This window comes from Eptesicus fuscus, chromosome 20 (assembly GCF_027574615.1).
Source record: "Eptesicus fuscus isolate TK198812 chromosome 20, DD_ASM_mEF_20220401, whole genome shotgun sequence".
Taxonomy (NCBI): Eukaryota; Metazoa; Chordata; class Mammalia; order Chiroptera; family Vespertilionidae; genus Eptesicus; species Eptesicus fuscus.
This window is the reverse complement of record NC_072492.1, coordinates 32,646,692-32,663,891: the sequence shown is the minus strand read 5'-3', so window position 1 is coordinate 32,663,891 and position 17,200 is coordinate 32,646,692. Positions and strand designations below refer to the sequence as shown.

At 59.3% G+C, this 17,200-nt stretch overlaps 1 protein-coding gene across 1 annotated transcript in view; it reads left to right on the top strand.

Annotated features, from left to right (window-relative positions):
• SCN4A (sodium voltage-gated channel alpha subunit 4) overlaps positions 1 to 11,700 on the top strand; it is a 28,684-nt gene extending 16,984 nt beyond the window's left edge. The window contains exons 14-24 of the mRNA XM_008149424.3: positions 1,507 to 2,001; positions 3,967 to 4,099; positions 4,835 to 4,989; positions 5,306 to 5,479; positions 6,043 to 6,165; positions 7,523 to 7,801; positions 8,066 to 8,119; positions 8,349 to 8,486; positions 8,974 to 9,078; positions 9,708 to 9,978; positions 10,475 to 11,700. Coding sequence (XP_008147646.2) covers positions 1,507 to 2,001; positions 3,967 to 4,099; positions 4,835 to 4,989; positions 5,306 to 5,479; positions 6,043 to 6,165; positions 7,523 to 7,801; positions 8,066 to 8,119; positions 8,349 to 8,486; positions 8,974 to 9,078; positions 9,708 to 9,978; positions 10,475 to 11,700 — 3,153 coding nt within the window. The remainder of the gene's footprint in view (positions 1 to 1,506; positions 2,002 to 3,966; positions 4,100 to 4,834; positions 4,990 to 5,305; positions 5,480 to 6,042; positions 6,166 to 7,522; positions 7,802 to 8,065; positions 8,120 to 8,348; positions 8,487 to 8,973; positions 9,079 to 9,707; positions 9,979 to 10,474) is intronic.
• Positions 11,701 to 17,200: the final 5,500 nt, after the last annotated feature.

The window sequence follows — 17,200 nt, the reverse complement described above, 5'->3', positions numbered from 1 at the left end:
TGCCACCCCGCCCCCCGCCTTGCCTGAGGAGGCTATTTCTGTCCCAGGCAGGAGCCGTGTGCAAACCCTGCTGACCCAGAGAGCAGCTAATTCCCATCTCAGATGTGTTTCTGGCAACTGGATGCCTCCCCCCAAGAGAGAGAGAAAAAGACCAATAAATTCTGGTGTGGGGGCAAAGGCAGCAAAGTAGCTGGGGGTGTGGAGATGGGGCAGAATCCCCCCAGTATGTTCCCCCAAGGAAAGACTATATACAAGACACTATATATATATATATATATATATATATATATATATATATATAGTCCCAAAAATGTACTAGTATATACATACTTTGAATAATTATCAAGGCAGTATTTATTAAAATACATTTTCTTTTCAATATTGAGCTATCGGCTGTTCAAGTGTGTATACTTTTTTGTGGGGACACCCTGTATATTTTAAAGATATTGTGTTACCATGAGGGTTAAGACAATGACAAAAGGACCTTGGAGGACTCTGGTGAAAGTCAGACAGTGAGAGGCAGGTGGAGAGGATGGGCAAGGGTGGGAGGTGCACATGGACAGGCTCCCAGGGCCTCCCCAAGGCCCCCGAGAAAGAGCCTGGCCCTGCATTCCAATATTGCACACATAACAGCCAACCAGTGTGAGTGCCTACTGTGTGCTCACAACAATGCGAGGAGGCAGTTGACTGGAAACATCTCCATATACAGATGAGGAAGCCGAGGCACAGAGCAGAGATCTCACTTGCCTCAGGACACACAGCTCGTAAACTAGGATTCGAAACCGAGCAGCTCGGTCTCAAAGCCTCCGTGCCCATCTCCACGGCCGTGCCAACTCACTGCATATGATTTTTCTGATCAGATGTCTGTCTCCAGCAGGTGGGAGCTCCCTCAGGCCGCTGGCTCCTGTGCTCACTGGAGGGGCTCAGTCAATGTCTGGCCGCTGGAAGATAAAGTTGACGGGAGGCAGCGGGTAGACCAGTAGCCTCTTAAGTCCCTTTCCGCGGGGCTATGGGAAGAGAAGCAGGTGGAGCGGGGAACCCCCTGGGAGAAGAGGGGTCAATGCCCCTTCCAGGGCAATAGGGGACATGCCTCTGAGCACTGGGAGCGCAGGGTCTATGAAAATCCCACTTATCGGAAAAGAAAAGATGGCTGAAAGAAGTAGGTCCCAGTAAGTCGTGGGAGCTGGGAGACAGGTATCCTGGCCTTTGCTCTGCGTCCCCTGGCAGTGGAGGCGGAGGACAGCGTCATGGAAAGAGTCCCTGTCACCCAGGGGGCCTCCCAAGCCCTGCCTCGGCCTTGGTCAGCAGCGGCCTAGCCTGTGCCCAAGCCTCAGCTTCCTGACCTGCCAAGTGGGCATGAGAGTGGCACGCCTCACCTCCATGAGCAGTCGCGAGGATTCCATTGGGTGGTGTTGAATGTTCAATATGGGGTAGATCTGGTCTGGAGGCCTGAGGACCCGCAGGGGCCCGGAGGCTGAGCTGAGGCTCCCCAACCCCTGCTCCCAGGTCCTGAACCTCTTCCTGGCCCTGCTGCTGAGCTCCTTTAGCGCTGACAGCCTGGCAGCCCCGGATGAGGACGGCGAGATGAACAACCTGCAGATCGCCATCGGGCGCATCAAGTGGGGCATCGGCTTCGCCAAAGCCTTCCTGCTGGGGCTGCTGCACGGCAAGATCCTGAGCCCCAAGGAGATCATGCTCCACCTCGGGAGGCCCGGGGAGGCCGGGGAGGCTGGGGAGACCGGGGAGTCTGGGGAGAGTGTCCCTGAGGACGAGAAGAAGGAACCGCCGCCCAAGGAGGGTGACAAGGACCTGAAGGACAATCACATCCTGAACCACGTGGGCCTGGCTGACGGGACAACCCCCAGCATTGAGCTGGACCACCTCAACTTCATCAACAACCCCTACCTGACCATCCACGTGCCCATCGCCTCTGAGGAGTCCGACCTGGAGATGCCGACAGAGGAGGAGACTGACACCTTCTCAGAGGCTGAGGATGTCAAGGTGAGCCCATCGCAGAGCCTGGCATGGGTAGGGGTGGGGGGGGTCAGCAGTCAGATAGACACGGCTTCACATTTTTGTGTGACTTTATTCAAGCCTCCATTTCTCCATCTGAAACATGGGGTCATGGTGCCTGCCTGAGGTCATTGTGGTGACCTTAGATGAGAGGATGTGTGTAAAGCACATAGTGAGCTCTCTGTAAATGGTGACTGTTACTGCTGTTATTGAACTGACGAGTGTGACCGGTCCTGCCTGCCCCAACACCCTTCACTCACCCCCACAACTCCGTCAGGGCCCTGTTTCACCAGCAGGTGGCGATCTTGGGCAAGATGTTCTTACCTGTGAAACCTCCACTCCGGGGCTCTCTTTAGCCCACTCTGGGTTCTTGCCATTGTTACCTATTTCTGTTTAGAGCCCACCTGGGGCTGGTCCCTTTCCCCCCAGGGTGGGCCCAAGTGCCAGGTTGGGCTGGGGACTCTGAGGAGAGGTGCAGTGGGGCAATGAGTTTGGGTAGGAAGAGAGCAGGAAGCTCAGCAAGAGTCCTGACCACCCACCCAGCCAGGTAGGGGGCCTGTGCTGCTGGGCTGAAATGTCTGCTTGTCCTGCTCCTTCCCTTCCAGGATGGCGAGGGGCTGGTGTCACCCCCGGAAGCTCAGGGGCCTTGCCTGGGCCTCCTCGGGAAGCTGACTCTGAGCCCCTCACTCACCCTCCGGCCTGGCTGGGGAAGGACTGAGCATAAGCCCCCTGCCCACCGCCACCCTATGGGCCCTGGGCCGGGCAGGGCACCGGAGCCCAAATGAACTTTGCCCTGAAAGTTCTTGACTTCTTATTCCCCCCCCCAAATATGTGGCACGCTGACTTTCCAGGGGGCCGAGTGCCTGCCAAGCTATAAATACCCGGGAACTATGACACGGACCTCGGTATGAGGAGCGGGGGTGGGGGAGGGCTGGAGACACCCAGGCCAAGGCTCTGAGCACGCTTTAGAGCGAGGAAAACAGGGTTCCAAAGGGGATTGCGGGAGTGGGGGCACATGGGCGGGACAATTGACTCAGTGGATGCCCTGGTTGACCTATTGCCCCATGCCTCAGTCTCCCTTTCTATCAACTGGGCACAGGACTCCCTTAGTTTTCTGGTCACCATTCTGGATCCAGAGCTGACATCCAGTTGCCCTCTCCATCTTCCTCTTCAGGGGCCTCACCCCAGCCATGAAGGGGTCCCCTTGAGGAGGGGAGTCTGGGCCCGGGGAGCTGGCCGAGGGCAGCACCAGGAGAAGGTGGGGGAGGCCTGGCCAGGTCAGAGAACCATCCTCCCCACCTGCTCCGCTCCCATCAGGTCTCTTGGCCCCAGGCTGGAGCTCCAGCTGGGAAGATTGTCTGTCCTTTCTAGGTTCCTCATGCAGACAGCCCCTAGGCACAGGCCTGGGGACACCACATGCTGTTGTCTGGGGTTGTGGCAGCCCCGGTCTGTTCTGACCCCCATTCGGGCCTGTCAAAAGGGCCTTAGGCATCTGTTCCTCTGCTGCCCTCCTCAGGCCTTCCCACGCCTCCCAGAACTCCCAGCTGCCCAAGCCACCCCCAGCCACCCCCCGCCTGCTTTTCTCCCAGCCTCTTCCCTTACCTGAGGCCTCACATGTCTACTCATGTCCTCACCGCCCCTGCCCAGGCCTGAGCCCCACCCTGCTCCAAATCTAAGTGCCACAAGAGCCGACCACGGCTGCCTTGGTCACTGGTTCTTCTGCATCGGCCACAGTGCCCGCTCCATAATCCATGGTTGAGTGAGTGAGTGAATGAGTGAGTGAATGAGTGAGTGAGTGAGTGAATGAGTGAGTGAGTGAGTGAGTGAGTGAATGAATGAATGAGTAGGTCTGTCCAACCCTCTTTCTCCTCTCCCTCTGGTCTCCCACCCTGACCTCCTCTGCCCCACCTGGTGGGAGGACCCAGGGGTCACGTGACCCTGTGGCCCCTGCAGAAGCTGCCACAGTCCCTGGACAGGAACTCCTCCGTCTGCAGCACAGTGGACTACAAGCCCCCCGAGGAGAATGCTGAGGAGCAGGTGGAGGAGAACCCCGAGGGGGAGCAGCCTGAGGAGTGCTTCACTGAGGGTGAGCCCGCATGCGTGCACCCCACCTCGCCTGGTGCGCCCCCGGCCCAGCAGACCCCCGCCCATTGCCTCCTTGGGGACCTCTCGGGGGCATGCATGTCGCCAAAAGCATGCGGGACCTTCTCCCCTGATGCTACCCTGCCCTGCAGCACCAGGCAGGGGTGTCAGCCGGGGTGCCTCCCAGCCCTGACCTGAGCCTTCCGTGTGTGCAGCGGGTGTCCGCAGCACCCCGAGGGCGGCCTTGCAGAGTCCCCATCGAGCCCGACACGAAGCGGTGCTCAGGGAAGGCAGCTCTGAGTCCGTCTTCCTCGGCAGCATCTTCAGGGAGAAAGGCCTGCTGGGCCTCAGGGCACAGCTCTGGAGAACAGAGCCCGGCTGTGCGGAGTGAAGGCTGCCTGGCGGAGCGGGGAGGATGGGACAGTCCCTGAGCTGGGGGCCCACACCCCTGCTTGTCTTTCCCCTGCGCATCCATCCCTGGCCGCAGTTGGCACGTGGGCGCAGTACGCTGTGGAGGGAGAGCCTGGGACCCCCATTCTAGGGGAGGGGCTGAACCCACTTCCAACCAGCAGTGGAGGACATGAGGCCGGGGATTGGGAGGAAGTGAGGATGCCGGGTCTGGGGGGCAGTGAGGTGCAGGTCTGGGGGCGGGGGGCATCCTGGGAGGTGACAGGAACATGCTGACATGCATCGGGAGGCAGCCACCAGGCCCGTGACGTGGTGCCCTTTGCTCCCCCAGCCTGTGTGCAGCGCTGTCCCTGCCTCTACGTGGACATCTCCCAGGGCCGCGGGAAGACGTGGTGGACCCTCCGCAGGGCCTGCTTCAAGATCGTCGAGCACAACTGGTTTGAGACCTTCATTGTCTTCATGATCCTGCTCAGCAGTGGCGCCCTGGTAGGCACTGCCCTGGGGCTGGGCATGGGCCGAGGCAGGTGCCAGGCCCAAAGCAGGCCCTCTGGGCTCCCTCCTTCCCACAGTGTGGGAGGGACACAGCCTGGACAGTCTCCAACCCAGAGCCCTAGAGGAACTCACCCCGGGGAGCTTCTCCCCACGGGAAACTCGCTCACCCCCATGATGGGCATGGGGAGTCTGGGAGAAGCCACCAGCCTGGCCCCGTGCCAGTCCCCTGGGAACCAGCAGCGTCGGGCAGGGCTGGGGACATGGTTGCCCGGCCTCCTGGGCTCTGGCCACCCCGTGCTGGTGCCCGCAGGCCTTCGAGGACATCTACATTGAGCAGCGGCCCACCATCCGCACCATCCTGGAGTACGCCGACAAGGTCTTCACCTACATCTTCATCCTGGAGATGCTGCTCAAGTGGGTGGCCTACGGCTTCAAGGTGTACTTCACCAACGCCTGGTGCTGGCTCGACTTCCTCATCGTGGGCGTGAGTCCGTCCCCGGCCCCGGCCCAGCCCCGCAGCCAGACCCGGAGGCCGTCCTTGTGGCCAAGGACCTCAGGAAGCCCCAGCCCGAGGGGCAGCAGCCGCTCGAGGTCACATAGCGAGTCAGACCCCTGGTTAGCCGTCCTGCCCTCGCAGAGACTGGTCTCAGGCTCCTCGGACACAGCTGCCCAGGAAGGGGACTAACAGGCTGGGGGGACCTCCGCTCTCCTGAGAGAAAGGGGAGCTTTGGGGCAAGAGGGAGAATAGGAGGGTTCCTGACCGTCCTTGCCAATATCAGTGGAAGATGTTGCATCCTCTCTGATGGGCACACGGCCTCCGTGTAATTGATGACATCACTGAGATAGAGCCCAGGCCCCTATAGGCTCTGGGACAATTCCCACTAGATAGGACCGCCCACAGGGGAAGGGGTCTGGGAGAGACCCCTTAGAGCTGTGAGTCTAGGAGGCCCCTGTGGCAGACCTGTCCTCAAGGACTGAGGCCCGGGGCTTGGGGAGAGCCAGGCGCCCTGCACTCCCTGACCCCCCAACGCCCCTTTCCCTTTGCAGGTCTCCATCATCAGCCTGGTGGCCAACTGGCTGGGCTACTCGGAGCTGGGACCCATCAAATCCCTGCGGACGCTGCGGGCCCTGCGCCCCCTGAGGGCACTGTCCCGATTCGAGGGCATGAGGGTGGGTGCTGGGGAGGGCTCTGAGTAGGACTGGGGGTTGGGGGAGCAGCCACCACAGGGAAAGGTGCAGGGACCACATGTCTGTACTGCAGCCACCACCAGGGGAAGCAGAGGGTCCTGCTGTAGGCCAGGTGTGGGGGCCTGAGACACCCTCCTGAACCAGCCCAAGTGCCCATTCCTGCCCTCAGTCCTGCTCCTTAGCTCTTCCCTGCCACCACTGGGGGGCAGCAGAGGCTGCGGCAGCTCCCAGGAGGGCGTGAGGGCACCAGGGCAGGGAGAAGGGTGGACGGAAAGCAGGTCTGTGTATTTATGGGTGTCCCTCCCCAACTCAGACTGGGGTTCCCCATGGCTCTGAGACTCAGGCAAACAGGAAGGTACTTGTGCCCAGGGCTCTGAGCCTACTGGCCCTTGAGCTCAGGGTCATGCAAGTTTGGAAAGATCCCCTTGGGCCCTTGAGGGTGGAAGTGACTGGTAAACACAGGGTTTAGGCAAAACAAATAGGACTCCCCCAGTGAAGGGAGGTCTGTTGGGAACAAGACCAGCCCCCGAGGGACAAACCTCTGTGAATCGGAGGGTTGCAGCCCATCAGTGTACTCAGCCTGAGTGGCTCCCTCCTGTTCATACAAGAGGCCAGCCAGTGCTGGACCCTCCCAGCTCCAGAGTGACAGACCCCCTCCCCTCTGAGGGGACATGACCTGCCCACAGCCACACAGCTGCTTGGTACCCCAGCCAGGAAGGGAGCCCTGGTCATCACCAGGCCTGTGCCACCCACTCTGTCTGGAGGTCGTGTCATGGCTTCTGCTTGAAAAGGAACAATTCTCGGATTGGGCTCAGCCTGGAGCAGTGAGGTGGCCTGTGTGGCCAGGGCTGGTGGGGTGCAGGACTCTGGTCACAGGGTCCAGCTGCTTTAACGAGCCTGGTGGCTTCTTTTCGGCGCCTGTGTCTCTACTACTGTGAACAAATGAGCAGGGGCTGGTCACGGGGGCTGAGTTTCCTATGGGGGCCGAGGAAAGAGTGTTTGTCTCTTGCCTGGTGACCCGTGGCCAGGCTGCTTCCAGAGAAGCCCGGGGCCCCTACTCGGGGCTGATAGCTCCAGCCAAGCAGAGAGTCCTCTCCAGCCACCATGCTGGCAGTCCCCTACCCTACTTTGTGCCCTCCTGGCCCCAACCATACAGCCCAGCAGGCTTCTCCCCAGGCCGGGCTCAGAGTGCCCTCCGCCGGGAAGCCTTCCCTGAGTAGCCCCGCCCAGCCCTTCCTGGTCTCCTGGTTAGTGTAGGTGGGGAGCTGTCTCCCAGAGGAGCCGGGCTCCCCTGCCTGGGAGAAGATCTGACTATGATTCCCTCCCACCCTCACCCCAGGTGGTGGTGAACGCCCTCCTGGGAGCCATCCCCTCCATCATGAACGTGCTGCTCGTCTGCCTCATCTTCTGGCTCATCTTCAGCATCATGGGCGTCAACCTGTTTGCCGGCAAGTTCTACTACTGCATGAACACCACCACCTCCGAGAGGTTCGACATCTCCGAGGTCAACAACAAGTCTGAGTGCGAGAGCCTGATGTACACGGGACAGGTCCGCTGGCTCAACGTCAAGGTCAACTACGACAACGTGGGTCTGGGCTACCTCTCCCTCCTGCAGGTGGTGAGTGTGACCCCTGGCCCTGCAGGGACGTGGATCAAGGTGCCCCCGTCTTTCGTTGTACCTAAGACCACTGCCACTCCTTGTTAGGGGACTGCCCTCCCTGCTTCCAGGGCTATAGGTCCCTGAAGTGGTGCCCAGACCTCTCTGGTCTCTATCTGATGCCTGCCCAGTGGGGCTGTGGGCAGGTGGCCTAGGGGGAGGACCAGGCTGGATGACAGAGGCAACAAGCAGCCCCGCCCCTCACACCCAACCACACTCTCTCAGGCCACCTTCAAAGGCTGGATGGACATCATGTATGCAGCCGTGGACTCCCGGGAGGTGAGTGGGGGTCACCGAGATTTGGCTCATGAGTGAGCCACAGGGGAGGACTAGACCAAAGACACAGTGGCATCCCCACCCCCATGCTGCCTCCTCGGGAGACCCTGAGACTCCGAGGGTGGATGGGTTCCCTCTGGGCCCCAGGCCTCTCCTGCCCACAGTGGGACAGGGAGCACGTGTGTCCCCAAGCCCACCCAGCACACCCTGTCCCATCCTGTGGCCCCTGCAGCAAGGGGAGCAGCCGCAGTACGAGGTGAACATCTACATGTACCTCTATTTCGTCATCTTCATCATCTTCGGATCCTTCTTCACCCTCAACCTCTTCATCGGCGTCATCATTGACAACTTCAACCAGCAGAAGAAGAAGATGAGTATCCAGCCCCGCCCACCGTGGGCCTCCCTCCTCCTGTCCTTGGTCCATTCAGCCCTTATAGTTCACAAACGCCACCCAGCACCCCTGTGCTGTCGCTGGGAACACAGCTGAGGCAGCGAATCTGGGTTCAGATCCCACCAGGCAACCTGGGACCAGTGACTTGGCCTCCCCAAACCTCGGTGCTCTTATCTATCAAATGAGGGGATGCTACCTACCTCTCTGGGTGATTCTGGGGACCCAATGAGATATTGAAGGAAAGTGGCCCAAAACAGACTGTGAGGCAGCACAGGTTCCCTTCCCTCTGTCATTCCCCTCCTCCTCTTCCTCAGCCCCCATCTCTGGCCCCTCCACGTCCCTCTCCCGCTTCCCACCAGGGGCACCTGCTGGGATGAGGGTTGCTTTAAGGGTGGCACCTGAGGTAGGGAGGTCCTAGAGCAGAGAAGGGGGACCTCCCAACCTTATGGGCTCTATCCCACTATACTTTGGAGGGAAAGACATCTTCATGACGGAGGAACAGAAGAAATACTATAATGCCATGAAGAAGCTTGGCTCCAAGAAACCTCAGAAGCCAATTCCAAGGCCCCAGGTACCTGCCCTCTGGGCCTCTCTTCCCACAGCCTGTGTGAGGCTCCCGCCTGAGGGGGCCCACAGGGCCAAAATGGAGCCTACGCTCTGCCCTCCAGGCTGTGTCCCTGGCATGAGGCTGAGTCCACCTGCAGGGAGGCTGGGTCCACCGGCCAGGAGGGGTGCCTCTTTGTAGCTGTATTAAGGTGCTATATGCACAACCAGCAGCTGCCTGTTAAACTCCAGTCCCTGGTTCACCCCTCACCCGGCCCTACACAGCCCCTCAATGTCCATTCACCTCCTCAGTTGGTAGATTCTGGGGCAGGAGTCCCTAGAAGGGGGAGAAAGATGATGGCCAGACACCCTTCCCAGTGAGCGATGGCTTGGAGGAACAGTGGGGGGCTGCTTGAGGACCTTGACAGGTAGAAGGGTTTCAGAGCAAGGAAGGATGCCCAGGGACCCCATAGAATGGCCTGGTCTGATGGGTCTGCTCTCCATTTCCTGGCCAACACCACCATAAGCCCTGACACACCTCTCTCTTTCATGTTTGTGTCATCCTGTGTCTCCTGCCTGTCCGTGTCCTGTGTGGGCCCTGACCACTCCCCCCGCTGTGCACCCATGTGCGTCCCTGCACTCCCGTCTGTGCTGCAGAACAAGATCCAGGGCATGGTGTACGACTTTGTGACGAAGCAGGTCTTCGACATCATAATCATGATCCTCATCTGCCTCAACATGGTCACCATGATGGTGGAGACGGACGACCAGAGCCAGCTGAAGGTGAACATCCTGTACAACATCAACATGATCTTCATCATCATCTTCACGGGGGAGTGTGTGCTCAAGATGTTCGCCCTGCGCCATTACTACTTCACCGTCGGCTGGAACATCTTCGACTTTGTGGTTGTCATCCTGTCCATTGCAGGTGAGCAGGGCCAGGCCAGGCTGTCCTCATGGACACATGCACCGGCATGCTATACACATCATCACACCTACACATTTGCGTGTGCACCTGCCATTCACACCTCATGCACAAAGGCACATTGTATACACCTCAAGGAACATTTACCTGGCAAGTAGTTGCACACTCGGGTTCCAATATCCATATATTGGAAGTGCATGGACATGTATGTACTTATGATAGTAACTCATCTATGGCATCTGCAAACAGTCTTGGGAATGGGCCTTACTCTTGCCCCATCAACTTTAGCATACCTCACCTCCATCCCGCTGTGCTGTGGCAAAGATGTAACCTCTTGCCCCAAAACCCTGGGAGGGCCTGGCCTAATGGGTGAGACCATCTGGGCTGTGCTCCAAAAGTTGAGCATACCAGGCCAGGCCCCCTTGAGCCGCATGCCCCCTTACTCCCTAACCCAGCCCCCCACCCTAGGACAGCAGTACTCACCGCTTCCTCCCTGCAGGTCTCGCACTCTCTGAGCTGATCCAGAAATACTTCGTGTCCCCCACACTGTTCCGTGTGATCCGCCTGGCCCGGATTGGGCGTGTCCTACGACTGATCCGTGGGGCCAAGGGCATCCGGACGCTGCTCTTTGCCCTCATGATGTCGCTGCCTGCCCTCTTCAACATCGGCCTCCTCCTCTTCCTGGTCATGTTTATCTACTCCATCTTTGGCATGTCCAACTTTGCCTACGTCAAGAAGGAGTCGGGCATCGATGACATGTTCAACTTTGAGACCTTTGGCAATAGTATCATCTGCCTCTTTGAGATCACCACGTCGGCTGGCTGGGACGGGCTCCTCAACCCTATCCTCAACAGCGGGCCCCCCGACTGTGACCCCACCCTGGAGAATCCGGGCAGCAGCGTCAAGGGTGACTGTGGCAACCCCTCCGTCGGCATCTGCTTCTTCTGCAGCTACATCATCATCTCCTTCCTCATCGTGGTCAACATGTACATCGCCATCATCCTGGAGAACTTCAACGTGGCCACCGAGGAGAGCAGCGAGCCCCTCTGTGAGGACGACTTTGAGATGTTCTACGAGACGTGGGAGAAGTTCGACCCCGACGCCACGCAGTTCATCGAGTACAGCCGCCTCTCCGACTTCGTGGACACCTTGCAGGAGCCGCTGAGGATCGCCAAGCCCAACAAGATCAAGCTCATCACACTGGACCTGCCCATGGTGCCAGGCGACAAAATCCACTGCCTGGACATTCTCTTCGCCCTGACCAAAGAGGTCCTGGGAGACTCGGGGGAAATGGACGCCCTCAAGGAGACCATGGAGGAGAAGTTCATGGCAGCCAACCCCTCCAAGGTCTCCTATGAGCCCATCACCACCACCCTCAGGAGGAAGCACGAGGAGGTCTGTGCCATCAAGATCCAGAGGGCCTACCGCCGGCACCTGCTTCAGCGCTCGGTGAAGCAGGCGTCCTACATGTACCGCCACAGCCAGGACGGTAGCGGGGACGGGGCCCCCGAGAAGGAGGGGCTGATCGTCAACACCATGAGCAAGTTGTACGGCCACGAGAACGGGGACAGCGATGTGCAGGGCAAGAGTGAGGAGACGGGCTCCACGGGGGACGCTGGACCTGCCATGGGGCTCACGCCCATCAGCCCCTCCGACGCTGCCCTCCCTCCCTCCCCACCCCCAGGGCAAACAGTACGCCCAGGGGTCAAAGAGTCTCTGGTCTAGCAGGTGGCAGTGAGGTGGCCAGCTGAGGCTGGTAGAGTCCCGAAGCTTCCCCAAAGCTGCCTGCAGGCTGAGGGAGCGGGGCTTTGAGTCGAGGACTGACCCAGCTCCCTGTTGGGGACAGGACGTGGCCACCATGGGGCTAACACCTAGGCCAGAGCCCCTGCCTCCCCCGGCCATGGAAAATGGGAATTGCAATCCGAGGCTCCACGCTGGGCCCGAGACCCCTGCCTCTAAGATTTCGCCTTCATATTGCTCTCACCTCCTCAGGGACCCTGCTGCCGCTCCTCTTGGCCTGGAGGGCGGTTAGAACATCAGAATCTCTGTCCCCCACTGGGCAAGGAGCCGGCCTACGATGGAGGGATTGGCTGCCCTCTGGCCACCAGAGACTTAGGGGCTGCTGGCCTCTCCAAAGACGCCGTACCCTCAGTGAGAGCCGACACCTGGCCCCAGGGCCTGCCAGCCGCCCCATCTCTGGGATACCGTTTCCCCGGCCGGCCCAGGAATTCCCTGGAAAAGGGAAACGTTGCTGGTCTGCAATGGCTCCACCAGCCTCATTGGCCACTGGATCCGGTGCATCGGGCTGGGGTTGTGGCCCCTGAAACTATTTCCTGGTGTGTCCACTATCCAGACCTCGAGCCCAAGGGAGGACCCCCCTTGGGACCTGCCTTTTTCTAGGTCGTGTCCACCAGAGTCTCACGGCCCTGGGGGCTCTTCTTGGCCTGATCTCCCAGACCTAGTGTGGGGCGGGAACCCCGGCGCTCAGGAGGAAACATCTTGTTCCCTCCCTCCCCTCCTCACTCCTCAGCCTTCCCTCCCCACCCCCAAAAGTGGTCCTAAGAATGTTAGAGTTGAGCCCATGTTAAGAGACTTCACACTGGGCCATGCCCAGCCCACCTGGCTCAGGCCCAACCTTCCAACCTCTTGCTGCCTGGAATGCCGGGGGCCCTTTTGCTGGCACAGCCGATCTGGGCACGGCAGTGCCAGGCCTCCACAGGCTCCCGGAGAACAGTCAGAGGCTGAGCTTGGAGGAGGGGTCACTGGATCGATCCACTTGTGTGTGTGTTCAAGTGTGTACACCACTGTGTCCCACAGCGCCTACATATGCACGTGTGTCTGGGTGTGTTTGTGTAAATGTGTGTCAGTGGGCCCCTGTGGTGTCTGGCTGGTGTCTGTGTGTCTTCTGTAGAGGCCTGTCCATGTGAGTGTGCCTGTGCCGTGAGTGTGTGTACGAGTGTGAACACGTGTGCTAAGTTCGAGTCCCTGTTGGCCTTAGTTCCTCTTCTTTTTCTTGTTTCTTGTGAACAGTTTGATTAAAACTCAGGAAGCAGCCAAACCTCCAAAACAAAGTGTGTGTGTGTGTGTGTGTGTGTGTGTGTGTGTGTATGTATGTGTGTTGCCCACAGGCCAGAGCCCTCTGTTCTGTCTGCCCCGCCCTCTGCCTCCTCATCGCCCAGCCTGGGCGTCCCTCTCTCACTCCCTGGGACTCCATGATCGTCCCTTCTGCTGGTTGTCTTCATCACACCATTGCCCAGCCCTGCTCCATGTCTCCTGCCTGTGTCCTCTGTGGAAGGGGCCCCACTCCGCCCGGCTCTTCCTTCAGAAGGTTCATCCTACAGGGGGCAGCCTGCTCCCTGGCCAGCACCCTGCCTTTCCCTCCTCGGGCCCGGACTGGCATGGCCCCAAGAGCCTCCTCGTCTGTTGGACTGGACAGACTGTGTACAGACTGTAGAGCCTCCCCCTGCCTGTGCCCCTCCGCACTGGCAGACCCACAGCCGTCCGTGCCGTGCCCGGGTAGGCACAGGCCCAAGCCAGGCCAGCAGACAGGCCCCTTTGTACAGTTCTTACAATAAACCTCCCCCTCGAGCCCCTGATGTGTGGGCTTCTTCCTTCGGCGGCTCGGAGTGCAGACGTCAAGGGGGGCTGAGGGCAGCAAGCGGCAAGAGGGGCTGGTGGGGACTGCAGCCGAGTAGGGGAGACTTGCGGAGTCTCGGCCAGGGGTCAGGGAGGCCAGGATGCTCCCAACTTCCTCCTCTGGCCCCGTCAGGTTCTCTCCTGCTCCGCCTAAAAGAAGACTTGAAGTCCAGCTGGAGGCCAGACGAGGTCAGGAGTCACATCCCTCCGCTCCCACCCATGACAGCACCCAGCAAAGAGATGTCCGATCCAGCATCCCCAGCGGCTCCTCTCAGGAAACCCCTTCACTTCTCTACCCCCCCCCCGCCAGAGGCTCCAAGGTGCCCCTCCCTCTCCTCAGAGGTACCATCCCTCCCAGGACCCTAACTCTGACCCCCGACCCCAGAAAACCCAGAGTCCCACGGGCCTGTGACAAAGAGTAATATGTAGTGAGCTCAGTCCGTAATCCCAGTGGGTGAAATAGACTTTTGTATATAATTTGTTTTCAGGGCACAACCTAGGTATGTGCCCTGACTGGGAATCGGACCTGCAACCTTTTGGTGTATGGACAATGCTCCAACCCACTGAGCCACCCAGTCAGGGTTGCTGGGGGTCCCTGCCCTCTTGCTTCCCCAAACTCTTGTGCTCAACAACTTGATTCCTGCCTCCCAGGGCTATATTCCTCCAAACTAGTAAACACTGAGTCTCTTTCAGGATTCTGCACCCCCTTTTCCTGGGTCCAGAGGTTACATGACCCCCATGGGGGCTGGGGAGCGGCACACACAGACCACCCTGATGTCCCTCAACCGCGTCCCGCAGCCATGTCCCCAAGGCGTCCACCACCTTGGCTCTCCTCTCATGGGGGGAGGGGTCCAGCATCCCTGCAGGGTCCTCTGAGCCCCATCAGGGTGCTGACCTCCCTCCCTGGGGTCCTGGCTCCTCACTTTATCCGGCCCGAAGGACAGGAGAGCTTGCAGGGCACCACAGCCCTTTTCCCCTGAGCTTTGAATGACAGAGAAAGAAAGGCTGGTACTGAGGACACAGATAACGTGTGGGCTAATGTTTCAGAATCGGCCCCACCCCCGGGTAGCGATGCTACTTGTCACCGTCTGGAGGGTGAACCGTGGTCCGGGTACCTCCCTGAGCAGATACAGGATTTCCTTCCAAGCTCACAACTGCCCCATGAAGAACTATTATTACAGTGATTTCTATTTTACGTAAATGAGGAAAGTTGGTTTTGTGAAAGGTTAAGAATAGGTGATGCTTAACTGGGCGTGTGAGGCAGAGAAATTCTGCTTTGTGAGACACTGACCCTCCCACTGACCTCTAGTGCCCTTGGCCCAACGGGCCAGTAGTGCCCACTGGTCCCAGCGACCACTGAAATGCTCCCTGGGTGGCGCGGGACCACCCTCTTTGAGAACCACCGGGTGATCTGAGGAGCTTTTCTGGCTGGTACACGGCAGGGCCAGGATTCAAACTTGCATCCTGTTAGCCAGCAGCCTCCTCCCGGTAACAGAACAAACAGCCCAGGAAGGCAAACCTCACCTGAGGCCAGCTGGGGGACCACATGGCGCCAGGAAGAGTGGATGGCAGAGGGGAGAGGGCTGAGCCCTTCTTTCCAAACTGAGGTTCTACCTCTCCCATCTTCCCAGGGTTGCTGGGGGTCCCTGCCCTCTTGCTTCCCCAAACTCTTGTGCTCCTTGTCCCCTCTCCCTCACCTCTTGGTGTGTGTTTTTAATCCTCACCTGAGGATATGTTTTTATTGATTTTAGAGAAGAAGGGAGTGAGAGAGAGAAACATTGATGTGAGAGAAAAATACCAGTTGCCTCCTGTACGCATCCTGATGCGGGATCGAGCCTGCAACCTAGGTATGCCCCCTGACTGGGAATCGGACCTGCAACCTTTTGGTGTATGGACGACGCTCCAGCCCACTGAGCCACTCGGCCAGGGCCCCATCTCCTGTTTCGAAGCCGCCTTCCTGGAAAAGTGGGGTGGAGGCCGCCAGATGTCGGGATGCCCAGGCCCCGTGTTCCAGGAAAGAAAAGGCATCACGAACCTCGGACAGAGCTCGGTACTGTTGTCACCTGGGAGGGAACAGCACGGTCCCAACTATGACAAATAACCCTGCAGGCGGTGGCCCCCGCCCCCACCCCCTCCTGAAAGTGGATCCCTGCCTGGCATGAATAGCAATGAGTCCAAAGGACACATCTGCATCTGTGCCCCTCCAGGGGGTATGGATGTGTGTGTTTGGAGGATGCCAACTGCCTCTCGTAGTCTTTGTGCCCCTATCGTCACCCTGAGCCCCAGGACCAGCTCCTGAGAAGGCCCAAAGCCACACAGCCTGGGCAACACCCCCATGCAAGGGTACACATGCACGCGCACACACACACACACACACGTGTGTGTGTGTGTGTGTGTGTGTGTGTGTGTGTGTGTGTACCCCAAGCCTTCCCCAATTATCCTCCCAACTTTGGGGGACACAAGCCCCAAAGCTAACCAAGGCCTAAATCATCAGGAGGAACTTTGCTAAAGGAAAAGACCCCTGAATTATCCCCCTTTCCACTGGGGGGGGGGTCTCCAAACACCCCCACCAGCACCAGAGGCCCGTGGCCCCTACGCTGACCTCAGTTGATATTTATAATCCTGGACTGTTTGTTCTGTGAACTGAACATCTGGCACCTTTTCAGGGAAATGTTTTTCATTTGCAACATCTGGAAACAGCAAGAACATCTGGGGCTGCCGGGAACAAGCCGCCCCTTGGATGAAACCTAAACCCTCCCGTCCCCACTTTCCGTAGCGTGGGTCCTGGCCCGTGCTCCTCGGGGGCGGCCCCCCCTGCACCAGGTGAGGCCTAGGCCCGGGGCCGAGAGGGCAGCCTGCAGACCCCTGCCTTCCTCGCCGCCACGCCTGGCATGAGAGGCGGGTCCGCAGCTCCTGGAGCCCAAACAGACCACCGGCAGTACAGGCTGCATGAAAAATGGAGGGTGGCGGGGAGAATGAGACGCAGGCAGAGGACGCGAAGCATCTTTCTTCCCTCCTGGAAGTCAAGAGAATAGAGAGAGGGGACGGGAGAGAGAGAAGCGGCTGCCAGAAAACACAAAGGCTGGCTGGGCTGGGCTGCAGGCTGGGGTGCAAGCCTGCCACGCACAGCTGTGCACCCTGCCGCCACCCCTCGGGCCCGGGCTGTGCTGACCCAGGGGCACCAAGTTGATGAAGTTAGACGGGTTCCTGACCACTGTCGCTCCCTCCACCCCTCTGCTGACGGGTGAGATACAGCCAGAGAGCCTTGGAGTTTCAGATCCTGAGACTTCCCAACTGTCGCCTCCTGTCTGTCCCCCTCCCAAAGACACCTGGAGCGATGGACACGCCCAGTGCCCGGGAGTCCCTGATGGCTGCGTGGTGGGTTTTCTCTAAGTCACCTCCACCTAAGTCCACCCCCTTCAGCAGCTCCCAGCAATACCTCCCACCAAGGGAGTGAGGGAAGGACGCCTCACACCCGGGCCTGGACCAAAGCTCCTCCCAAGGGGCTGCCGCAACTTGGCCTGCTCTTGCTCAAGAGCCTCTGTGGCTCCCTTACTCCACAGGGTCACGTCTCCATCGGCCTCTAACA